This window comes from Psammomys obesus, unplaced genomic scaffold (assembly GCF_907164565.1).
Source record: "Psammomys obesus unplaced genomic scaffold, mPsaObe1.curated_primary_1811, whole genome shotgun sequence".
Taxonomy (NCBI): domain Eukaryota; kingdom Metazoa; phylum Chordata; class Mammalia; order Rodentia; family Muridae; genus Psammomys; species Psammomys obesus.
In genome coordinates, this window is record NW_026585504.1 from 50,916,493 (window position 1) to 50,943,287 (window position 26,795).

The 26,795-nt window shown below is 39.2% G+C and overlaps 1 protein-coding gene across 2 annotated transcripts in view; it reads right to left on the reverse strand.

Moving 5' to 3' along the window:
- LOC129672149 (contactin-associated protein like 5-1) overlaps positions 1–26,795 on the reverse strand; it is a 784,596-nt gene that overhangs the window by 281,346 nt on the left and 476,455 nt on the right. For both annotated transcript variants that reach the window (XM_055601442.1, XM_055601432.1), the window contains exon 12: positions 22,187–22,306. In XM_055601442.1, the coding sequence (XP_055457417.1) occupies positions 22,187–22,306 (120 nt within the window). The remainder of the gene's footprint in view (positions 1–22,186; positions 22,307–26,795) is intronic.

The following is a 26,795-nucleotide window of genomic DNA, read 5'->3' on the forward strand; positions in this document are numbered from 1 at the left end:
GTAACCTCAGGCTAGGAGTTCTCCCTAATATCTGCTGTGGTGTTTCACTCCTCTTCAACAAAGAAGCCAGGAAGCCATTCTGTTGATATTATTTCAGGGATATCTGAAGACGTTACTGGAGTAAAAGTACAACTGAACAGCAAGAGACTACAAAATTTAAATATCTTTGGAGACTGAATGATACACTTTTTTTTCCATTTTCCTGTATGTATGTATGTATATATGTATGTATATATGTGTGTGTGTGTGTGTGTGTGTGTGTACCCACGTATACTCACACGTACCCACATATGTACGTGTGAGTATAATTGTATGTATGTGGACCTAAGTATGAGCAGTGATGCAGGTATCCATATAGGCTTATGCGTATGTAGGCATGAGGTTGATGTTGGGAACCACCTTGATCACTTTCTCTCAGTCAAACCTTCAGCTTTTTATACGGTTAGTATCGGTAGTCACTTGTTCTGGGGAACTTCCTACTGACTTTCCACAGGGTAGTACAGGTGAGTCACCATGCCCCCGACATTTGCATGGGTTCTAGGGATATGAACTCAGGTCTTCATGCTTGCATGCAAGAAGTTCAAAGATGGAGCTATCTCTCTAGCCTGTCAATATACATTTTTATTAATATTGCTACATATATATGTAAAAATATATTTAAAAAACCCTGCTGATTTCATTTAGTGCAGCAATGCACTTTTAATGAAATATAGTGTATGTTAAAATTGAAGACGTCAGAGAGGAAACTTTGAAATCTATAGAAACAAGTAAAATTGAAACTACAAAAAACCAGGTCTTCTGTGACATAGCTATGGCAGTCTATTCTTAGAACAAATTTTATAATGATAAACACTCATATTAGAAAATAAAATCTAAGGTAACCAACTTAATGATGCCCCTTAAAATGCTCCTTAGAAAATAAAAAGTCACAAACCAATCAAGAAATAATAAATCTTTGGGTGAAAACTAATGAAATAGAGACTACAAGAAAGTATGCATTAATCAAACAGAGTTGAGTCCCCGAAAAAGTTATGTTTGACAAAATCACCCAAACACTCGTGGAGAGGAAGTCCCAAATTAACAAAATCAAAGATGAATAGGGAATTGTTAGAACAGATTCCACTTAAATCCAGATCATTTTACTTTTAGAAACAAGTCCAGGAATCTATGATGCAGGACCTACCTTCCCTTCAATTTTATAGTGGGAAAAATGGAATTTGGTGTAAAGTAATTTCCACCTCCTTTAAACACCATAGAGTTCCACAAAGAGCTGTTATTTCTCCCGAGTACCAGCTGAGCTTCTTAGGGAGGAATGCATCTCTTGCACCTACCACAGGCAGCTGCTTTTAGAACAGGGTTGCTCTGTTTGTGGGAGCACGCATTACCAGTTCCAGATCATTGCACTCCCTGCATTAGCTGTGATGTACACAATATCAAATTTATCATCCCTCTTCCACCTGCCTGTACCAGCCACATTTACAACTTCCAGACAACCTGCTTGACTGTGATTTATCCTTTCAGTCCACTCTAGCCTTTACCTTTTAGGCAGTTTTTTGAAGAGTTATTTTTCTTTTTCCCTTGCTTTGAAGTAGAGGGCATGATCAAAGAGAACCAGGAAATCTGTTTTATGGTCTAACAAGGTGGTGAATTAGATTCCAAATATACTGAATCATATTTGGTAGCCGTGTGATTTAAAAAAAAAATGACTAGGATGTGAAGGGCTGTCTTCTAGTCACATATATGGGTATGGTATGAGGGCTACCGGGTGAGTAAACACTGTGGACCTGAGCTCAAGAGTATATAGCTGGGTATTGAGGTTTATTTCAATTAGTTATTTGCTTACCTACTTTGAAATAAGGTCTGTGTTTGATCTCTAGTCCCACATAAACCCAGATAAGGTGGTATATCATGTTAATCTTTGCACTTTAAATAGGGAATCAGAAGGATAATTCGTTCACAATCATCTTCAGCTTCATAGTGAGTTCAAGGCTAACCTGGATACATCAGACCCTATCTAGAAAAGTGGTTGACTCAAGAATGTTTTTTTTTTAATGTTGCCTTCTCATTGAGATGCATGTTTAGTACAGTAAATGCATATCTAGTACAGTTAGAGGACTCAAGTCCAGAACCAGCCATTTCCTAGATTGATCCTCACTGTTTTATCCTTGTAGCATGGAGAAGAAAGGATGCTTTCAAGCCAAATTATGAATTTTATTTTGAAAAGAAAACAATGATGCTGTGTGTGGTTCTTGCAGTGGTCTTACAAGTGTTTAATTTCTTTACCTTTTGAGGCCCTTGTTAGGGTCTCTTGCCATTGAAACTGATATTAAGATCTTATTTTTACTTTATTTTATTTATTACAGTTTATTCACTTTGAGCGCCAGCTGTATTTCCCTGCCTTGTGTCCCCTCCAAATTCTACCCTCCCTCTTCTCTTCCCATGCCCCTCCCCGAGTCCTCTGATAAGGGAGGTCCTCCTCCCTTTCCATCTAGCCCATCAGGACATATCAGGACCTTCTGATTCTCTTCCTCTGGTGGCCTCATAAAGCTGCCTCCATCCCCTTGGAGGAGGGGGGTGGAGGTATCAAAGAGCCAGCCACTGAGTTCATGTCAAAGATAGCTCCTGTTCCCCTTACTAGAGGAGCCACTTACAGGCTGAGCTGCCATGGTCTACATCTGTGCAAGGGTTCTATGTTATTTCCATGAATAGTGCTTGTTTGGAGTATCAGTTTCAGAAAAGACTGGTGGGCCCACATTTTTCCCTTCTGTTGGTCTCTTTGTGGAGCTACTGTCCCCTCCATGTCTTTCTATCTCCCCCTTCTTTCACAAGATTCCCTGCATTCTGTCCAAAGTTCTGTATCTATTCCTCAGTTGAGCGGCATCTTGGTTGTTTCCAGGTTCTGGATATTACAAATAAAGGTTCTACAAACATGGTTGAGCAAATGTCCTTGTTGAGTACTTGAGCATATTTTGGATATATGCAAGTTTACATTCCCACCAGCAGTGGAGGAGGGTTCCCCTTTCTCCACAACCTCTCCAGCATGTGTTGGTCACTTGAGTTTTTGATCTGAGACATTCTGATGGGTGTAAGGTGAAATCTCAAGGTCATTTTGATTTGCATTTCCCTGATGACTAAGGATGTTGTGTATTTCTTTAAGTGTTTCTCTGCCATTCGATATTCCTCTATTGAGAATTCCCTATTTAGCTATGAGTTCTTAAAGAATCTATAGTGACCTTATTTAGGTCCAGTCTAGAGATGAAAATGGTAACTTACTCAAACCTACGTTCATTTACAACATTTGTCATTTTTACTATTGAGTTGTGGTAGTTTTGAGCCTTCAGCTTTCACAACTTCTTCTTCCTGCAAAAATATGAAATGATCCTTCTTTTACATTTCACCATGTGGACTAAAGGTAATAAACTCTCTGACTTTACAACCCAGGCTCCTCACAATGAGTACTGTTTCACAACCCTCCATTTAGATATATGAAAATGTTGATATCAATCCAAAGGACTTCCTGTGACTCAATTAAATGCAAAGGACTTATCTTCATCCATGAATGTATTATAAAGGGTACCACTTACATTTGCTTTTCTAAGATGAAGGCAGTTCTTTCTCCTCAGAATACACTCCTCCCTCTCTCTGTTCATCCATCTGTCTGATGACTGTCTCTGTCTCTAAGTATTGTATTTATTATATGTGTCTATATTTGTGTTGGGGGATGCACATGGTGTTTAGAGTTGGTACCCTCAATTGTTTTCTGCTTATCTACTGAAGCAAGGCCTCTCACTGGATCTGGAATTTACCAATTAACCTGTTTCACCATGCTAAACATATTTTCCTAGTGACCCTGTATATCTGACTGTGGAGTGCTAGAATTACAGATGGGCCACACAACTGCTGAACTTTCTCGTGTGAGTTCTGGTCCTCACACATACAGGTCAAGCTTCTCATTTGCTAAACCATCTCCCATCCTGAAGACAGCTGTTTCTCATGTACAACTGCCTGCCTATTCTGCTTATGCTCAGATTCTGTAGAATCTTACAAAAGAAATGCCAGGAGACAGTAGAATTATCTCACTTTTCAGCTGACATTCATACTCCAAATCCTGTCACAATATAAATGACATTGTCTCAGTTACATTCCATGCTATGTGGGCAGCGTTCTCTAACTAATCACATTTCATTCATGCTAATTAAAATAAAAACATTGTCTTTTGCAAAGTTACATACGCTACAACAGACAATACTACCTCATAAACCTCTGCCTAACACTTTGCAGTCTTGTAACTTTTCCAACCTTGTGATAAAATATCAGACAAAAGTAAATTAGGGAAGGAAAGAATTTATTTTGCCTACAAGAGACCATTATGGGGAAACGATAGTAGCAGTAGAACGAAGTTTCTGGTCACATTACATCCACAATCAGGAAGCAGAGAGTGATTGATGTTTTTGTTTGTTTCTCTTTCTCTTCTTTACATCATCCAGTATCAAAGCCCAGGGCATGGTTACACCAAAAGTGGATGAGCCTTCTTTCCTCAATAACCTAATGAAGATAATCTCCCATAGCTATACCCACAGACTAATCTAAACTAATCTGTCTTTCACAGGTGTGCCTGGAGGCTTGAGTCCTAGATGACTCTAGATCCTTTCAAGGTGACAGCAAACACTAACCACTACTCTCTTCATCCCCAAAGCATATACATACTTACCACCAAGCTGAGAGATCAGTAATCTTCCATGGACTTTGCTGATTTCAGTAACAGATCTTGAAATACGTAAGAATGAGGCATTTGGTTTTTAAAAAGGTATTTGCTTATATTCTTGATTGTTATCTATTGCAAATAATGCTACACAGGAAAAAGGCAAATGTTCATCAATAGATGCCTGATTAAATAAAGTGTACTTAGCTGACACAGTGAGATGCAATGAAGCCACAGTAAATAACATATGTGGCATTTAAACTGATCTGAACTAATTTCTATTGTAAACTGACAAGAGACAAATATAAGTATCAATGCAGAAAGGAGGATGTTACTTATTGTGCTACAATAAATGAGAAGGTGAACATTCAAATGGATATTAAGAGGTGATGAATGGGAAGAGAGTAAAGGTAACAGGAGGAAATTTCTCTGATCATCCATTGGAATATTGATTTTTCACTTTTCTCCAATTAAGATGCACCTAAGAGACTAGTATGCTCCAAGGTGTATTTCTAGAGATGACTGACTAAGAACAGAATGCTTGCTCTGACTGTGGCTGTATCATCCCATACTTTTTAACTTTAAGACATTTTAACTACTCTCAGAAATGAAAGCAAAAGAATGAAGCAAGTATAATTCCGAATACTGAATATTAACCAGGTAAAAACTCCTACCAACACATTACTATATTAAAAATTATCACAAAACAAAGCAAAAATAATAAGTAATTTCAAAGCAGTGCTTTGTTCAATGGTAAATTTGGGCAGAATATAATCTAAGGATGAAAGCTCAATGATGCCCAAGGAAGTCTTAAACATGACTCTTATTGGCCTTGATGCTACAGATATGATTCTAAGGATGTTTGATGTATATTTCCAGATGGAATAAATGAGAATGTGTATTGATGTTATAGGGCAAGACTCACAGTAGGGAGACTTGCAAGGACTAAAGAATAATTAGAGATATATTAATGGTTTGTGGTTTGCATCAGAGGAAGCTTCATTGAACTCATAATATAAACTCACATACCCATGCACAAGCACTTCTTCACTGTGCTCACTGCAAAAACTGGGACATGAAGATCAAGCCTAATAACTAGGACTTGATTTCCAAATCTTTATAATAGGAAATACACAGTCTCAGGAAAATAGCTGCATCTGGTCTTTACTAGCAAAACTCCACATTACACTTTGAAATGGTGGATCCATTACTTGTTTGTAATGGTTTATATTATCAAGATGTGGTAGACAAGGCTTTGAGCATATCAGTGACAAGGTTTCTGGACTGTGTTAATTCAGGAAGAAATGCCTCTACATGGCTGGCACTATTCTGTAGGCTGGTGTCTCTGATTCTCAACTGAAGAGACAATGTGTTTAGCCATCTCATACTCTTTCCATGATGCATCTTCAAACTGTGACCAAAATCAACCCTTACTTAAGTTGCTTTTGCCAGGCATTTTTTGACAGAGTAGCATGTGAGGAATGCATTACTCTAGAACTCAAAGAGATATTCCAACCCGCATGCACATATGATGTAGGAACTTAATAAAGGGATCCCACTAGTTGCATATAAATGATTAGCATTTAAACTAGTATTGGGGTCAGGGAAATGGGTTATCAGGTAACAGTGCTTGGGTTTGTTTGTATTTTGGTTTGGTTTGTTTTTCATACACAAAGAGGGAGAAGGAGAAAAAGAGAGATACAGAGACAGAGTGACAGAGATAAATAAAAAGACAGAAGAAGGAGAAAGGTTTTATAAATGTCAGTTTTGTAATGTCTGAGATGTTTAAATTATACAAGGAAATGCTGATGAAGAAGCATGTTCACCAAGTTTCTGTGAGAATCATCTTAGTTGTCTGACTAATGACAAATCACCCTCTTATTGCAGAGCCCCAGCACACTACTTTAGCCAAATTATGGAGCTGAGCATCCCTAGACTAAAACAGACTGACACCATGCATCTGCTGACAAGAGGCATCATGATAGACATGGCTCAACATATTTACTTGCCCGTGTCCTGAAAGTGAGAAAAGAATCAAAACTATGCTGGGATACAGAATTAACAAAATGTAACTAATAAGAAAAATAAAATTAAAAAATAATAAAAAATAAAAGTGGTATATCTTAAAATAAAAAAAAACTATTTCAAGAGCCATTTGCATATCCTTTGGACACTCTTCAAAAAGTTTGTGTCATGAAACTTTTTGAAGGCTAATTTTGTTTTATTTTTACCTGGGTTGTGAAGAAGGGAATACTAGAATGCTGGGACACAGCCTTCTACAATGGGGCCACAGATGGGATAAAAGTGAAGAAGAAAATTAAATAGATGTGCTTTCTTATGTTCTACTCCCTGGCTTCCCTGTTGCACAAGCCTTCCCCATCATGAGTGAAGATCAGCTCTGAACCTAAGAGTCAAATTTAGTCTTTCCTCTCTTATTCCACCCCCCGCAAATATATGCCACAACAATTAAAGAGAATTTAGACACCAGGAAAACAAACAGAAAGGCTCTACAGAGATGGCTCACTCAGTAAAGTACTTGCTGCATAAGCTTAAGCATCTAAGTTTGGACTTCCAGAATCAGTACTGGTGAGGCAGGGACAAGCTGACCTGGAGCCCACTGCACAAACACCCAAGGTGAAATGATCAGCTTCAGGTTCAGTGAGAGGCTCTGTCTCAGAAGCTAAGGTGGAGTGGCCCAGGAATGCTCTTAATGGTAACGTTTGCCTTGTGCATTTTTATGCACACATGTATGCTCTTCCACATATGCAGGAACACCAATGTGAACAAGTGCTTATGCAATACACAAACATACATGTACCATCAACATGTCATATGCACACATATTACATATGTGCATATATACATACATATAACCTCACATACCCTACACACAGAGACAGAGAGAGAAATACAGACAGGGAGAGAGGGACCAAAAGACAGAGACAAACAGAGAGAGAGAAAGAGAGGAAAAAGAAAGAGAGAATATAAGAAAAAGAGAAGTTTAGGGGTAAGGAATTTCTAGATTGAAAACAAGGAATCTGGAAAATAAAACCTAAAGCATGAACACTGCTTAAATTTTGAATAAAAATATGCAAATAGGTGCTGCATACATATTGGGTGTATAATGCTAGGAATTTTTCTTGTTGGTTCACAATGATTATAACATATAATCCTCAGAATAAACTTGCAAACAGGTTTTAAATTAATAATGGAAGAAAACAGTGAGGAAGAAGAAAATTAAATCACCTAAGTCAAACAACTAGAGAAAGATAGGCAATATCATGTTAGATTTAAACTACCCCAAACTCTTCAAAACTCAGTTGGATTCAATACAAATTTCTTAGCTACATGATGTGATTTAAAAAAAAAAAAGCCATAAATAAAATATAGTCCTTGTCAAAGTCACTTCATATGAACTAAAAGGGTGTGTTTGGGATATAAAGATGGGGATGAAGGAAATTCTTGAGAGCAAAATGGAAAAAAAAAAAAAACAAAACACGAGAGACATGAAAGTGGCACAAAATTCTCACAGCTTGGAAATCCCTCCATTGACTGTTCATTACTTAGTTTTCTTATCTCTGTGATATAAGACCTGAATGAAGCAGCATAACGGAGGAGAAGCTTATTTTGGCTCATGGTTTTGGGTCCATGATGGTACAGAAGGCATGGCATAGGAAGCATGAGGCAGCTGACTACATAACAGTAATGATCAGAAAACAGAAAGAAATGGCTAGAAGGAGGCTAGACTACCACCTGTAAGACTTTTTCCGCTTTCCAGAAGAAAGATTTTACTTCTTGAGGTTCCAGAGCCTCCCCAAACAGTGCTACGTATTCAAATGTATGAACATGAACAGGATATTTACACTACATCTAATTATATCAGTGGCAGTCAACATTGCTACCCAGGGTACTTTTTGTAAATAGATATAACCTGCAAACACTTTAATAGTAAGAATGCACGCTGAGCAAGAACTCCTGTGTCAAGAGGCCTTGCTTGGCATTGGATATTATCTGTCCTGAAAAAATTCATGGTCTGCAGACTTATTTTCCTACTATGGTATACTAAGAGTTGAGTCATGTTTTAGGAAATTGTGAACTTAAGAGAGGTGATTAAGTTTGAGGTAGGCTAACATGAATCTTCCATAAGAGAGAGTTCTTACTCTCATTGAACTGAAAGATTACAGGAAGCTACAAAGTAAATTTGGCTTCACTGACACACCTTCTTGCTTCCTCTCTTGTGTGCTCTGCCCTATCTTCCATGAATACCATTTACTGACAACTGACACACTTTGAAGAAAACAGAAGACAAATATTCAGCAACAAAAACAGTTAGCTAGATTAACCTCTCTCCTTTGAAAATATTCAAGCTCAGGTATTTTCTGGCACTAACAGAAAATAAAGATAATCCATACAATGAAAGAGGAGTGGGAAAAGTTTCCTCAGGTGAAGCATTTCTCTGCTTCACCCTCTACAGAACAGGAAAGATGTTTATACAGATAAGACTTTATCCCCATGCAGGAATCCCAGGGCAAACCAGGAGCCCTCAGACAGTGAATCCAGGACCCTAGCTGCTCGAGTGCTAATATTTCATCTTTGCTTTTCTTTGCCCAGAGTAGTAGGTCTCTCAAATTTTTATTTTCAAAGAGGGTGTCTAGAATGGACTTGGCAATAACCATAGCGGTAAGTCTCAAAATGGCTGTCTGCTCTCCTTCATCATTGCTCTAAGAGGAATTAATGTCTAAGTCTGTGAAATCCTTCTGCACGGCAGCTATATAACCTTCGTCTCAGAGATGTCACCTTATCCAATGCTCTCACCCACATATCAGTGTACCAAAGACCTTGGCATATTTCAGGTCAAATTGAGGTCCATGCAGGCCATCAAAAATGGTGGTTGTGTGGCTTGGCATACACATGGCACAATGAACTTTAGTCAAGTGCTTGCCATCATGACAGGGAAGTCATGGAAGCAGGAGCTTGAGTCAACTGGGTACCCTGCACTCCGCCACGAAGCAGAAACAGAAGACTGTGGGTGCTCAGTTCTCTTGATTCTTTGCATTCAGTCTAGGATGTCATCTCAAGGAATGCTGTTGCTCACACTTAGGGAGGGTTTTCTCAGATTAGTCAGTACAATCTGGAAACTTTTTCACAGCAGCAAGCAGATTTGTCCTCAAATCTGTTGTGACAAGATGACAATCAATAGAACCATCATCATGCACTAAACATTCTGGTTTCCTTGAGGAGCACAGTGAGATGATGCTGGATCTTGATGGTAGCAATGAAGGCAGTCACACCTTTGGGTACCACATTTCCATGGTGCATTAGGCAGCAGGTCATGAGCTTGCTGTGCTTGGGTTCATATTTCATTGTCTAGCAGGGGTCTTAGGAGCAGTTGTTAGTGATCCCAAATAGGACAGCTGCTCATGAAAGGGCTTCTCTACAATGGGTGAGGTATAGAAGCATGAAACTCCCATGACTTCCCATTAATCAGTCCCACCTCTGCATTCATTTTGTACTTTGTTACTTCTAGCCATGGGAAACTATTTCAAGAGCTTTAAGAGAATGTTAGATGCTGAACCACGGGGCATCTGACCCGCCCCTTCATTTAATTTTACTTAACCTGTGCATACATCCAATGTAGTAAGAATACTTATTCCCATGAGGAAGTTAAGCATCATAGAATTTAAGTATGTTGGCAGGATTCTGTAGCTAGAAACCATCTACATAAGTATATTAAGTAAATATAAGTGATTGAATGAAACTTCTTTGAGGGCTTGATGACTTTCCTCCTATGTTGCAAATGGAGGCTTTGTGAGTGGATGGTAGAAGTTAACAGGACACAGAAAAGCATGCTGATTGATCTTTGTTGGCTTCTCCTGTCACTAGAACCAGGGACACTAAATTTATATGAACAGAAAAGTATTAATAGGTCCATTCTTGTGCTTAAGGTACAGTTAGCTGTGGAAAAAACGAATAAAGTAAGGGTCTTACTAATGCTCAGAACCAGGCTGATTGCCTCAAAGATTTCCTCGAAGAAGTATGTCCTAATACCTAGAAATGTGTATAGAAGTTACTCTCTTCATTTTTGTTTGGAAAATATTATCAAAAGCAACTTAAGAAGGGAGCTTTATTTGGTTCAGAGCTCAAGGGTATAGTCTGTCATGATAGGGAATTCATGACAAAAGGAGGCTGAGAAAGCTGATTGCATCACACACATGTCAAGAAGCAGAAAGAGATGAATGCTGACTAATTCTCAGTCTCTTTGCTCCTTTGTATTCAGTCCGGACCACAGATCATCAAATGGCACCTCTGGTTTAGCATGGGTCTGCTCACCTCACTTGACACAATCTAGAAACACTCAGAGAGACAGTCGCAGATGTTTGTTCCCTAGATGACTCTAAACTTGACAAGTTGACAATCACCATTAGCCATTATAACATACTAAACAGTGTTTGTGACTCATGTTCACATTTACTGAATAAACAGGACCAGAAAAGAGCTAAACTATGATATTTAAACACTCCTCTCAGCTATTTTTTTTATAGATAATTGAACGTTGAGAACCTCACCTTTCCAATTCTTTTCATTCATTCCTCAGAAAACCTGAAGGAGCTATAATCACATCCATCTTACAGAAGAGGAAAGTGGTGGTGAGGAATGTGCACTGGGAACTGGAGACCCATGCTCTTCACAGTATTTTTTAAAGGTTTGGTGACCCATGTAAGCGGAATGAAGCATGTTCGGGTACAGAAGCCTCTCCGTGCCTCAGACTCTGTGTGTTACCTGAACCTGAGTATTTAGGCTTCACAGTTACAACCTGACCATTTCAGTGGTAGAGTCAATTGTAGGCAAGATGTTTATCATGTTGGATTACATTAGGTGTTCTTGGTGTGGGGAAACAGCGCCAGCCCCAGTGTGAAATACAGGGCCTGGTTAGTGGCTCCTCTCTAAATAACAGCTGTTTCTACTACAAAGTCATTTCAGAGGCTGGGGACAGGGCTCAGAGGGTAAAGAGTACCTGTTGGCCATGTTGAGATCCTGATTTTAAATCTCCAGTACGCACATAAAATCTCCAGTACGCACAGGCCATGCATGGCCTGTGCCTATAAACCCAGTATTATAGAGGGCCAAGGTGTGTGGGGGGATTTGAAGGGTTTCTAATCATCAGTTTATTTCAAAGTTCAAGAGAGGACCTCTCACACCTGTTGTCTTTTTCTGATCTCTGTGTGCCCTTATGGGGACACATACTCACAGACATGTGTAGGCATACACCATACACACATATATCATAAACACACAAACCTCCTCACATAAATTCACCAAATGTGGCTCCAAATTCAGCTATTGAAAGACACCTTAAAAAAACCATGGTTTGTGATCCCCTGTACACTTTTCCTCTGTCTTTTCCACCTGGTTTCTCCTTCTGTGCGAACAATGGCTTCCCACTCTATTTTCCACACTGGGCCTAAAATATCTACATACTGCACCTGTCTTCTCTCAAACAAATTTGTGAATAATTTATTCATAAATATAGATTTATTCACAAAATAGATTTGTGATGCTCAACTCAGTCAATATTAGAATATGATTTTTGTAAATTATTTTTTACATAATTGACTGATGAAATGATGCATAAAAATTCAACCCATAAAAATAAACGAGGAAGCAGGTAAATAGGAATTAATGAATACATAATTTATTGAGAGGTTCACAAAATGATCTGACATTTGGGGAAATAGTAAAGTGTTTTTCTCACCAGAACAAAGACCCAAGTTCCATCAATAGAAACTGGTAAGAAAAGCCAAGCATTATAGTGATGGGTTGAAATGGGGAAGGGCAACCTCTGGAACTTGTGTCCAGTTAGCACAGCTGAATCATTGAGCACCAGGACAATGAGAAACTTGGTTTCTTTCTTCAAAAATAAAGGTGTGTGGCACCAGAGAACAGCACTCAAATTCCTCCTCAGGCCTCCACATGCAGACATACTCACACAGACACATAGACACACAGAAAAACAGACAAACACATTAAATAAGTAAATTTTTTAAAGTTAATTTAAGTATTTAATTTATTATTATTTATGCATTTCTTAAAGTCAAGAATAGATTTATTCACTGTGTAAACTTTGGTGCCAAGTGTGGACAACATTAGAAAGTAATTTGCATAATTTAATTTCTACATAATTGAGTAATGCATAAATAACTGAGCACATAAAAAATGTATGAGGAAGCAAATAAATAAGAGAGTTGACAAATAGATAAATACATGAGAGATTAATAAAGAATTTGAGAAATGTGTGGGTTAATAGAGAGGAGAAGCATGAAAGAATTATAAGGCCAAAGCCATAATCCCTGAAGGACTAAGGCTTCTTCTCCTCACTCCTTTTCTCCAATGTGGTTGGACTCAACAGGCCATGTTAAATGGATGTGTGAAAAGAATTTCTCTAAGTGGCTGTTAAAATTCTTGGCAATTTGCAAGTGACAGTGCTTTAATTTCAGGGTAATGCCACAGCTTTATGACTTAGTTTTGTTTAATGGCTCAATTTAGCAGGAGATTATGCTGTCTGCTGCTAGTCCAGAGAGACCACTTCAAAGCACAGGCTCTATACATGAGATAAGGTCCACTGCAGGGCTTAGCTTGAGAGACCAGCGTTCTGGAAGCCCTGTGTGGACTATACTTTGGGCAACAGCATGATGCATACAAAGCTTCCTCTTCTAACTGGTGGATGGCTGTTATTGTTGTTGTTGTTTTTTCTTTTGATTTATTTTTTATTATTTTTTTACTTTTTTATTTATTACAATTTATTCACTTTGTATCGCAGCTATAGCACCCTTCCTTCATAATTCTGCCCTCCCTCCCCCTTTTCCTCCCATGCCCCTCCCCAAATCCACTGATGGGGAGGTTCTTCTCCACTTCCATTTGACCCTAGCCTATCAGATCTCATCAGGACTGGCTGTATTGTCTTCCTCTGTGGCCTGGCAAGGCTCCCCCTGACCCCCGTCAGGTGGAGGTGATCAAAGAGATAGCCATGGAGTTCATGTCAGAGATACCTCCTGTTCCCCTAACTAGGGTATCCATTTACAGACTGACCTGCCATGAGCTACATCTGTGCAGGGATTCTAGGTTGTCTCCATGAATGGTTCTTCCTAGGAATACCTGTCTCAGAAAAGACCCGTGGGCCCAGAATTTTTTGGTTCTGTTGGTCTCCTTGTGGAGCTCCTGTCCCCTCCAGGTCTTTCTATCTACTCCTTCTTTCATAAGATTTCCTGCACTCTGCCCAAAGTTTGGTTATGAGTCTCAGTATCTGCTTTGATACACTGCGGGGTAGAATATTTCAGAGGGCCTCTGTGGTAGGCCCCTGTCTGTTCCTTGTTTTCTCCCACTATCCCTTTTTCCCTTCTGAATGAGGATTGAGCATCTTACCCAGAGTTCTCCTTATTACTTTGCTTCTTTAGGTGTACAGATTTTAGTATGTTTATCCTATATTTTATGTCTAATATACACTTAAAAAGGAGTTTATACCACCTACTCAAGATGATCTTTTCTAGTTTCCACAATTTGCCTGCAAATTTCATGATTTCTTTGTTTTTAATTGCTGTGTTGTATTCCATTGTATTCCACAAATTCTGTCACATAGTTCCACTGTGGGAAAGGCCTCTGAAATCTGCAGGTGACATATTTAAGCTTTTTTCCCTTTATTAATTACACTTTATTCACTTTATATCCTCCCTGTGGTTCCCTCCCTCCTCACATCCCAATCCCTCCCTTCCTCCACCCTCTGCATGCATGCCCCTCCCCAAGTCCACTGATAAGGGAAGTCTTCATTTCCTTCCTTCTGATCCTAGTCAATTAGTTCTCAGCAGGAGTGGCTGCATTGTTTTCTTCTTTGACCTGGTAATGCTACTCCCCCTATCCCCAGTGGGAGGTAATTAAAGAGCAGGCCAATCAGTTCATGTCAGAGACAGTCCCTGTTCCTCTTACAATGAAACCCACTTGGATCCTGAACTGCCATGGGCTACATCTGTGCAAGGGTCTTAGGTTATCTCCATATATAGTCCTTGGTTGGAGTAATATAAACTTAAACATGATGAGTGAGAGAGAGAAAGAGAGAAGGGGAGAGGGAGGGAGAGAGAGATACTCAGAGAGAAAAAAAATAGCTAAAACATACTGAACAATGAAAGATTTGCTGAATGTCCTACTAAAAAAAAAGTTTATATTAAAACTGCATTACTAATAGCTAGAACCTAGAAACAACCCAGATGTCCATCTACAGAGGAATGGATACAGAAATTGTGGTACTTTTACACAATGGAATACTACTCAGCAATCAAAAAAGAGGAAATCATGAAATTTGCAGGCTAATGGTGGGATCTAGAAAAGATCATTCTGAGTGAAGTATTCCCGAGAAGGAGAAAGACAAACACGGTATATACTCGCTTATATAGACCTATAAAATATGATAAACATAATGAAATCTATACACCTAAAGAAGATAAACAAGAAAGTGGACACATGTTAAGATGATCAATCCTCATTTAGAAAGACAAATGGGAGGTGCATTGGACATATGACAGGAGTCTACTGCAGAAGGCATCTGAAAGACTCTACCTAGCAGTGTTTCAAAGCAGACACTAAGACTCATAACCAAACCTTTGCCAGAGTGCAGGGAATCATATGAAAGAAGGGGAGTTAGTATGACATGGAAAGGATAGGAGCTCCACAAGGACCAAATGTATCTGGGCACAGGGTCTTTTCTGAGACTGACACTCCAACAAGGACCATGTATGGATATAACCTAGAACCTATGCTCAGATGTAGCCCATGGTAGCTCAGTAGCCAATTGGTTTCACATATAGTAAGGGGAACAAGGAATATTTCTGACAGGAGCTCAATGGCAGGCTCTTTGACCTCCCCACCCCTCAAGGGAGAAGTAGTCCTGCTAGGCAACAGAGGAGGACTTTGCAGCCAGTCCTGAAGCTACCTGATAAAACAGGGTCAGATGAAAGGGTAGGAGGTCCTCCCCTATCAGTGGACTTGGAAAGGGGCAGGGAGGAGATGAGGGAGGGAGGCTGGGATTGGGAGCAAATGAGTGAGCAGGATAGAGCTGGGATACAGAGTTAATAAAATGTAACTAATAATAAAAAAATTAAATTTTAAAAACTGCATTACTAGGGGGCAGTGAGATGGCTCAGTGGTTAAAAGTTCTTGTTTCAAGTTTAATTCCAGGGATGCATATGATGAAAGGAGAAATTTGACTTTTGAAAGTTGTTCTCTTACCTCTATATCTTCAGAAACACTCACATACACACAAGTAAAACAGATGTGATGAAAAATTTCTCCATCCCCAGATATAGGCAGAAACAGAAACAGAGGAAGAAATAACTCTGGTACAGTCTCTAACCTTCCCAGAATTCATCATCTTTTTTTTTTCTTTGTAGTAAGAAAGTCTGAATACTCAGCTTTCTCATCCTAACTCCTACTTCACCCAAATCAAGAATGATTCTTCAAAAACCCAGACTTGATTATGGCATATCATCCCTTTCAAACTTTGACAATGTAAGTTCAAAGCTTCTAGCCATGATTAACCATGTTTGAAGGGCATCTGCGTAAAGATATGAACAATGACTTCATCTAGTAAGATGCTCAGAAAACTGTACACTTCCCATAACCTTTGATTTATTATATTTTGTCTATTGTGATTATTTTATGTGAATCCAAATCAAGATTCTCGTACAATATATGTTAGTTTGGTTTCTAGTGAATTGCTGGTTTGTTCTTGCTGCCTATTGTTGGCTAGATAGATTAACACACAAGAAAAGTCAGAGAGTGGCTGTCAGGACATTAGTGAAGGGAGCTGAAGTCCTATCAGTGGTGAGAGAACAGAGGTGCATTTCCTCCCGGTCACTATCAGCAGCCGGAAGAGTTCCCTTATTTTCCTAAGGATGTCAACTTGTACAAAACTGGAATTTGTACATTTGACATAGAAAAGATTTCAGGACTAGCCAGTATAAAGCAAAGTTGTGGCTTTATTGACAGTCTTTCTCTCTTTCTTTCACTCTGTGTGTCTATGTGTTTGTGTGTACATTTACATATGACAGCATGTGCACTGTGTGTATGTATATGTGGGGAGGCAGCAGGCACATAGGGTTTCTCTCCTTAACAGTATTTCATCTTTTTTTTTTATGAGGCAGTCTCTCACTAAATACAGACTCATTGATCAGCTGTATTGTTGAGACAATGTGCTCCAGGGATCTGCTTTTACCTACCATCTAGATCTGAGATCACACATTTGCACTTCTTACACTGGTTTCTCTGTGAATGGTGAGGATTCACCCTTGTTTTTTTTTTGTGCTTACACTGCAGGAACGTTGCAGATACCAATATCAACATTTTCCAGCTACTTATCATCACGGGGCTAGGACAATGGTAAAACATATATGAATGCAGACCAATTTAAGAAAGCTTGTTCTAGGTTTTCTGTGACATAAAACACTGCACTTAGAGCAAGTGCTTCAATCTAGATAGTGTAATTGTTCTCCTGTTTCTACCTCTCAGTAGCTTCATTACGGAAACTTCCAGTCCTTTCAATGATGGATGTTTCCTCAGGTAAATACTAAGTACATATTGCTTATATATTGCCTCAACTCAAGTGACACTTTTGGCAACAGTACTGTGTGTGTGTGTGTGTGTGTCTACACATGTACATATGCATTCACATGTATATAGATAACAGAGAACAACATTGAATACTGTTCCTTAGGACATACACTGGCCACCTTGCTTCTCTGAGACCAAGTCTCTTGTCCTGTAACTTGCTGATCGAGTTACACTGGTTGGATAATGTGGCCCCAGGGATTTACCTGACTCTGTCTCCCCAGCACTAGGATTATAAGCAAGGCCAGCAGAGCTGGATTTTTTGCAAGTGTGTTAGAAATCAAAATGAGACATTCATGCTTGCAAAGCAAGTACCTTACTGATTGTGCTGTCTCCTCAGCACCTTGAAAACAGTCATTTTGCAATGATGCCTAAACAACTGATGATTAAAATGACAAGAAAAGTGAAAAGAAATCAGGTCTATCTTATTTATTCTGTGTCAGTGTTTGGAAGAACAATGGAAAGTGCACATTCTTTCTGTGTGTGTCTTTGTGTGTGTTTCCATAAATAAGTGAATATGTGTGTGTGTGTTTATAAATCTGGTGTTTTTGTGTTTGTGTGTGTATGTTGTGTTTTCATAGGAATATGAATTCTTGAGTGACAGCACATAAACATTAGTGTGTGTATGTTGGAAGTAGATTGCTTGGAGATAAAGTCAGTAGAAAGATGCCAGCACACACATCACACACATCACACATACCATGACCCAAACAACTAAATTCCACTCACTTTGTTCTTTAATACATTTGCCTAACACTGTAAGCACACTCAAAGTGTGAGAGAAAAGAAAGGCCAAGGAGTGTGTTCTTTCTACGTTCTCAATGACTTTCATTCACCTTATACTGACAGACAGGTATGTAGCCAATGAGTAAATCACAGCCACTGCTTTAACTTCAGAAAGCTAGGCTAATAACTCAGTCCAAGCTATGTGGACACAGTTTTTCCTTGCTGTTGATAGCTGGAATGATAATCTATTACTTCAATCACACTGAGCAATTATAGCTAGAAATATTGGAGAGACCTCAATTGCAATATTTTACATACTCAATTATGCATGCTTTGATGAGTTTTAATGAAAATGGAAGCTGTTGTCAAGCAAAGAGAATTGGAGCATCAAAATAGCTTGGAGAAAAATTAGGAGACTATGAAGGTGGCTTGGAAATGGATTAAGAATTGTTTGAGAATAAAAATAAGTTTTGATACAGAAATCTTCTTAAACATCTTCTACAAATTCCCTATAATTCTTGCCTATTGCTGTACCTATGTGAAACTTACATTGTCACTATAGAGATAGGAATGAAATGTGTTTTGTGAGTGGTTGTACACAACAAATTTACACACACACACATGCATTTTACTGATCAAAAATATTCTGGAGCTGGAAAATAAATATATACTAAAAGGTAGTCAAGTCTCTATTAACATTAAAAAATTACAAACTGATTCTAAACTGAGTTCTAGGAAAATATTTTAAAAGCTCACAAGCTCACTGAAATGCTATTGTAAGGAAAATGTGTTCGGAGATTCTCACTCTTCTAATTGTGCTTCATCCTTATATGTTACCACCAGCAAGCTTGTCTCCAGACCTCTAGAGTCTTGGAAAGAGCCTGGCCATTTAGAATAGGTGAAGATTTTAATGTTTTAACTCTTCAGGTGAGAATGGATATATAGTTTTCAGTCATGTAGACAACTGTGAGCATAAGTGAGGACCGACGCAGCGACCACCGTACACCATCAGATCACTGTTTCAAGAGTGCTTCGTTTAGAAAAGAAAATGGGATTTCGTGAATCTGAGGATTAGTCATAACTCCAAACTACAGGCTCTAGAATCAAATCGGACCTCTGGGCATGCCATTGAGGTACTTTTAGACAGAGGTAAAGATGGGAGAAAAGACCCACTTTAAACATGGATGACACTATTATGTGGGCTGGGGTTCCAGTTTGAATAAAACAAATAAAGCAAGGAAAACGCCAGTATCCATCTCTCTCTGCTTTCTGACTGTGGATACAATGTGACCAGGTGTCTGGTGTTCTTGCTGCCATAAATTGCTTTTCTCAACTTGCTGGCCTGTATCTTCAAACTGTGAGCCAGAATAAAGCCTGCCTACCTTAAGTCGCTTTGTCAGATTTCTTGTCATAACAATGACGGAAGTAACTATGCCAGGATATACACTGAGATTTTTACATTTATCTCGAAAGACAATAATTTTTATCATCTTCATTTTCTGACAAGAAAACCAAATCTAGAATTATTAAATGGCCTGTTTAAGGTTGTATAACTATAAGGTCCAAGTGTTTGAATTTAAACTCCAGTGCAACTTCAAATCATACTCCTCTCCTGTGTTTGAATATGAAAAGGCATTGATAATGGCTGGGTAGTGAAGAAAATGCAGGAAGAAAATGAGGAACAGGGGAGCATGTTTGACTATTGGACTTAGAACAGAAGTTGCAAATCTTATGAATGACCCATAGCCAGTTAATACTGAGTACTAAGTCTGTTTACACAGCTCCAAAATGTTATGTTTTAAAGGGAAAGGGCATTAGCCTAAGATACATTACACAAAGTAGAATAGAATAAAGGAGAAAGGGTGAAATGAGAGTTGAGGTCAGTTCTTAGTTGGTGCTTCAGTCTCCAAAGGTCTCTCTGGGCCCTGGTTAGTTGACTCTATTGGTCTTCTTGTCACCGCTAGGTCCATTTATCCTTCCCCCTTCTTTTCCACTAGACTCTCTATGCTTCACCAATGTTTGGCTGTTAGTCTTAGTATCTTTTTCCAACCATTGCTGGGTGGAAACTATCAGAAAAAAATACTGATAGGCTCCTGTCTACAGCATAGCAAAGTATCATTACAAATGATAGGGGTTGGCTTTTTTCGCTGTGGTGGGTCTTAGGGTTGGGACCTGCAATGGTTGGACATTCCCTCAATCTCTGCTCTAGCTGTTCTATCTTTGTCCCTGCAGGTCTTGTAGTCAGGGTGCTTAGGAATTTGCTGGTAGAATTAACAGAGATGACATTTGTAAACGCTGACTAAATTTGGTAAAATGTCTGAACTGAGTAGTTGGCAGCCATCCTACAACCCCTGCTCAACAGTATGCACTTGTCTCCTTTGCCTTCTACTGTAACCAAAACACTTTTATTTTCTGGAAAGCCTGGAGCACTGGCAATTTGCATCTAAATGCCTTAGGACAAATGCACTTAGTGAATTAAAGATTCCTAACCTAGCTTAAAATTTTATAACTTTTACTAAGAAACCATGCATTATTTATGGTTTTTGTTGATGCTATTTATTATTATTATTATTATTATTATTATTATTATTAATTCATTTGTATCCGAGAGCTGTAGCCTCCTCCCTTGCCTCCTCCCATGGAGACTGAGATACATGGGCTACATCTGGGCAGGAGGTCTTTGCATGGAGACCATCTGGGCACCTGAGCATGTGCATGCACACTGTGCCTACACCCCAAGCATGCGTTAAGCTTTGAAAAGAATCAAGACACATTGTGAAGCCCAGTACCAGACTAGGTTACTGAAGAGGACTAGATAACAACAACCAGTAACAGCAACACAACATAATTTCTGTTCCTGCTCTACAGAAACTTCAAAGTAACCAGCATATTGCCACTCTTTACTAGATCAAGTAACATAGAAAGTAAAATAACTAGAACTCTCTACGGGCAATGTCTAGATCTTTTCTTTCAATTGTAAAAATGACTGAACTTGTCTTGCCATCACTTCTTGCACTGGTTCCATCATTTCATTCTGTCTACAGCATCTCATGGCCCTGTTCCTGAGTTTACTGCCACATGAATATCCCTGCTGTAATTTCTCTGCATATCCTTACTGCCTTGGACACTGTACAAAGAGCTCTATCAGTATGCTCCTTCACTGAAGAGGATCCTACGACACAAATGCTCAGTAAGATATGAGAAGCCTGACTCTGCTGCTCAATTACATTACTATATCTTGCATTTATGAGGACTAGTGCTTGAAACACTTTTGCATGCGTGTGTGTGTGTGTGTGTGTGTGTGTGTGTGTGTGTGTGTGTGTGTTTGAGAGACAGAAACAGAGACAGAAAGACACTAAGGCACACAGAATGAAGTATATAGGTGTATGCCAACTAATGACAATTATATTAGGACTGTTTAGCACTATGGAATTATATTATAGAATAAATTAACCACCAAAGGAAATCTGTTGTAAACTAAATCTATGTTCTCAGGCCATTATCATGCTCTAGAATAAAGTATTTCTTAGTGATTTTGAGCTGAAAGCTGTATTTTTCGTCCTCACTAGTTGGTCCAATATACATGATTATTTATGATCCTTAGAAATCCTTGGTGTGAAATCATCTCATTCCCATTTCACTGATAAGCCCCTGAAGATCAAGATGGTAGGACTCACCTAGATACACAGTCCACAGAACTGTCTATGAATGGAGTTTCCTTTTGTGAATCAGGACTTCTCATTGACTTGTTTTTGTTTTTGTTTTTGTTTTTTTGTTTGTGTGTGGGGGTGCGCTTACTTGTTTTATTTTCAATCCCTTTTCTTTCTGTTGCTGAGTTTTAACAAAGAAGATGTTCTTGGCAAGCTCTATAGAGAACATTTCATGATTCACTTGTGATTCAGGGAATAGTGTCAAGACTTCCAAGCTCCCTCTACTCATTGTCTTGAAAATAATTAAGCTAATTCCCGTTATTTGTCAAGGAAGCATCCATCTCCCATGAAGAAGTCCTGCACGTTTTTGTACACTCAGGTGTCCCTATCCAAAACTACCTTTCTCTCATACCACCAGTCATCCAGCTTCAGCATGCCTGGAAAGCATTGCCCTTACCAGTGATATTGCAGTACACCTGGAGAGGTGCCAGTGGCCCGCTGCCATCAGAGTCGACATAGAAGAACCCAGCTGTGTTTCCTCGGTGTCTGTACACCTCACAGGACTGCTCATAGACGGCTGGAAAGACACAAAGACAAACTCTACTTGATTCATAATATCCCTCTGCAGGAGTCAGTAGCTCATACTTAAAACCCTCTTCTCATGCTTCTTCCCTTCCCTTCCTATAAAGCCTCAAGAGAATTTACAGCTCAGTGTTCTAATCTGTTATATACCTGTACCACATTTCAGTTTCATTTCTGTTGCTGTGAAAAATATCCTGAGAAAAAAGCAATTTAAGTAAGGAAGGCCTTATTTTACCTCACGGTTCCTGGTAACAGTCCATCATTGTGGGGAAATCACAGTGGCAAGAACTTGAAGCAGCTACTCACATCAGACCCATAGCCAAGGGCACTAAGAGACAAATGCAGATTTGCCCACTGGCTGCTTGATTTCTCCACTCAAAACAATTCAGAAACTATGCTGTTTAGGTGTTATGTTAACTGATACAAGCTAGGGTCATTTTTGAAGAAGAGAAAATGTCCCCACCGGACTGGAGTGTAGCGAAACGTATAGGTCATTTTTATCATTATTGGATGATGTGGAAGAATCCCGCTCACTGGCAGAAATGCCACCTCTCAGAAAATTGCCCTATATGACACTAGAAAGCAGGCTGATAAAGCCATGAGAGTAAGCCAATAGGCAGTACTTTTCCATGGCGTCACTTTAGTTCCTGCCGCCAGGTTCCTTGAGTTCCAGCTGTGACTTCCTTCATGATGAACTTTAAGCTGAAATAAAACCCTTCTTTACATGGTAGCTCAGTATACAAGTGTGTTTCCTACTAAGGGGAACAGGGACTATTTCTGACAGGAACTCAATGACTGGCTCTTTGACCTCCCAAGCCTCAAGGGAGGAGCAGTCCTGCTAGGCCACAGAGGAGGACTTTGCAGCCAGTCCTGAAGATACCTGATAAAACAGGGTCAGATGAATGGGGAGGAGGTCCCCCCTATTGGTGGACTTGGAAAGGGGCAGGGAGGAGATGAGGGAGGGAGGGTGATTTTGGGAGGGAATGAGTGAGCTGGATACAGCTGGGATACAAAGTTAATAAAATGTAACTCAAAAAAAAAAAACTTTTAAAAGTTATTTATCACAGCAATAAGAACTTAACTGTCTAGAATGATGACACACTGACACCCGGAGTGGACTGAGTCTTCCCATGCCATTTAACATAAGACAATTCCCTACACTGATGCCCTCAGGTCAACCAAATATCAACAATCTCTCATTGAAACTCTCTTCTCAGATGATTCTAGGTTGTGCCAAGTTGACAGATAAAGCTAACATCATGTGCTCTTTTTTAATCATAATTCATCCTTTCATACTTCTAAGCTCACCTCAGAAGTACATCTAACTTTAATTTTTCCTCTTGTCTCTCCCTGGTCATTTTTGGTTTGTATTCTGCATTTGATTTGCATGTCTCCACGGTGCAGTAAGATAGATTCATCAGCACACTGGTCTATTTTCTAAGTGCTAAAGAACCTCTAAGAACCATGGATGTGTGCTGTGTTACACTGCATCACAGCATGTAGAAGATCTCTAAATGGTACTAGGGTTCAACACATATGTGGCTAGTAAATTTAAAGTGGATATATGGCGTTACACCATTTAGCAATAAAATATGAGAACACCGCTCTGGGGGAGGTGTATGTGTGTGTATATGTGTGTGTGTATGTGTGTTCGTGCATTTGTGTGCTTGTGTGTGAGGAAGCCAATAGTCAGTGTCAGTGGTCATTTCTTACTAGTCACAATGTTGTTTTCCTTGCCTACTTGGCAAGGCTGGCTGGCCAATGAGCTTTAAGGATCTGCCTGTCAACACCTACTCAGCATGAGGATTAAAAGCCTGCAAAACATACCTGATTTTTACAAGTTCTGGTGACCATGTTCAGGTCTTCATGCTTGAAAAGCAAGCAGTTTACCAACTGAGATATACTCCAGAGCAAAGAGACCCTCTCTTGCATTTATATATCCTAACCCTAGGAAAGGAGCTTGTGTAATATTAGATACAGGCTCAATAAATCTCCACCTACCTATTGCTTACTAATTTGCAGTTGTATTTCAGCAAGCATGGTTATCAGCAAAGGACAAAGCCATGGTCAAGACCATCAGCCTGTGTCCCCATGCTTACAACCCATTGCAGGCACAGAGGTCTTTGTATGTCCACACATCAGCAGGAACAGGTCACAGGTGTCACATAATTTGGAGTTTTAATAGAAATGTAGACTTGATAAATATTAATCTTATTAAACCTACAATAATAGATTTAGAATAATGCAAAGGAGATGGCTTAGAAGGCACATTAACAGATTTAAGCATATAAATTTATATCTGATAATTCACATAGTTTCCTATAGTTCTGAACAGTATGTGTGCATTGAATTATGCACCTAGCCATCCCTAAAACACTTCAGTGACTCCAAATATTGTTCAAGATAGAGTACAAGCTTGTTACCTTAGCTGACTTCTGCCCCTGTGAATAATGCTCCATTCCTGGAATGTGAAGCTACTGTTCATCATGATAAAGTGTAAGTGATCTTCTAATAATTCACTACCAGTCAAGTTCTAAAGAGTGAGAGGGGTGGAATTTTTGTACTTTCGAGTAAATTTATGGTTATTCTTGTATTCATGAAACTCTTTCCAGTATTCAGCCAAACTTTTTAAAGCAGGGGTATATAAGAGTGTTGTGGTATGTATGTTACACACTGAACACAACAAGCTTCATATATTCTTCCTAAAACCCTATCTCTATTAGTAAAATGCTTGTCGGAAAGAACATCTTCAAAATCCATGTACTGCATTTTGGTATGTGTCACACATATGAATATCAAATAGTATATGTGTGGCTGTCACCAAACATGTGTACACTCATAGGAGAACAAACACGTGAAAGAAATTGCTTCTGTTGTTTTCTCATGAACATGAAAGGGCAATGACACCCAGAAAGCATGTAAGCATTTTCCCAACTGCTGAAAAAACGGAATCGGTGTGATTGCTCACTGAGTTATGAAATTTGCTGCCAAGCCTGATGACATATTTTCAGTCCCTAGGACCTTCATGGTAGAAGAAGAGATAAAACTACTTATGTTCTCCTCCCCCCCCCACATTTATTCTATGGAAAATACATAATCACACAAATGTGTCTTGTACACACACTCACACTAAATATAATTTCCAAATATTTCACTAAGAACATGAACCATAGAAATGAACTGGGTAAATGTTTGCAGTGGGGCTACTACTGAGTACCTGTTTTACGTTGGGAAAATGACTTCACTCTTGCTGGTCACCCCTAAGGTAATTTCCATGATGGACACTTCCTTGCATTCAGGTGCTCATGATTTTGTTAGTTAATTTTCTCAGTACTGTGACAAAATACCTAGTCAAACAATTTTTAAAAACAGGACTGTCTGGCATACAGTTCAAGTGGATTCAGGCCATGATGAAGTAGACAAGGCAGATGACATACATTAAAAGGCTGTGGCTATCATATTTGCAGTTCCTGGATTGCTTCCTGAGTAGAAGCCATTGGCTTCCTAAAGAGAGGTCCAGATGCAAAAGTCCTACTTGGAAGAACTTGGGAACCTCTATTCATGACCAAGACGGTGACCATAGCTTTACAGTAGTTGAAGAAGGGCTGATGACCTACTCTTGTGTTTTCAGACAGTTATGCTTTTCATAAAACTTTATCTTCAACTCCAGTTGCAAAACTGGATACCTTCTACAGTTTCTATGTTTGGGATAATTTTGCAATGTGCATTTATTGTTCCTTAGATTGTCCCCTATGTGTGTGGGAGGGGGACATGCAGAATGTATGTTTTTACACTTTCACACAGTTGTACTCCATGCCTTAGTTAGGATTCCTATTCTTGTGCAAAGACACTTAGACCAAAAGCAACTTTGGGAGGAAAAGGTTTATGTCATCTTGTGCTTGTTGGTAGTCCGTCATTCAGAGAATTAAGGACAGGATCTCAAGGCAGGAACCTGAAGTCAAGAATTGATGCCAAGGCCATAAAGGAGTATGAATTACTGGCTTGATTTTCATGTCTTGTTCTGGCTGCTTTATTATCCCATTCAGTACAACCTGCCATCCATAGCACCACCCACAATTGATTGCCCACTTCAATCATTATTCAAGAAAATGCCCTACAGGTTTGCCTATAGGCTAATATTATAGAGGCATATTATCAACTGAACTTTCATCCTCAAACGTGACACAGGTTGTGTCAAGCAGGCAACATACTAGACAACAGACCTGTGGCCGGGTATGAATATGGAGGTCAGATGACAAACTCAGGTGTCTAGTCTCATCTTCCACCTTGTTTTATCTGCGTCTTTTGTTTTTTAATGGAATTTGCCATAGACTAGATGGCCTGTGAATGTAGGAGGACTTTCTGGCTTTTATGTATGTCCTAGGGATGTGAATTCGGGCCCCCATGGTAAAAGCGCTTTTACCCATTGTGCAATATCTCCCCAGGGCCTGTTTTTTTCTATGTTAGGATTCACCTCTGCAGAT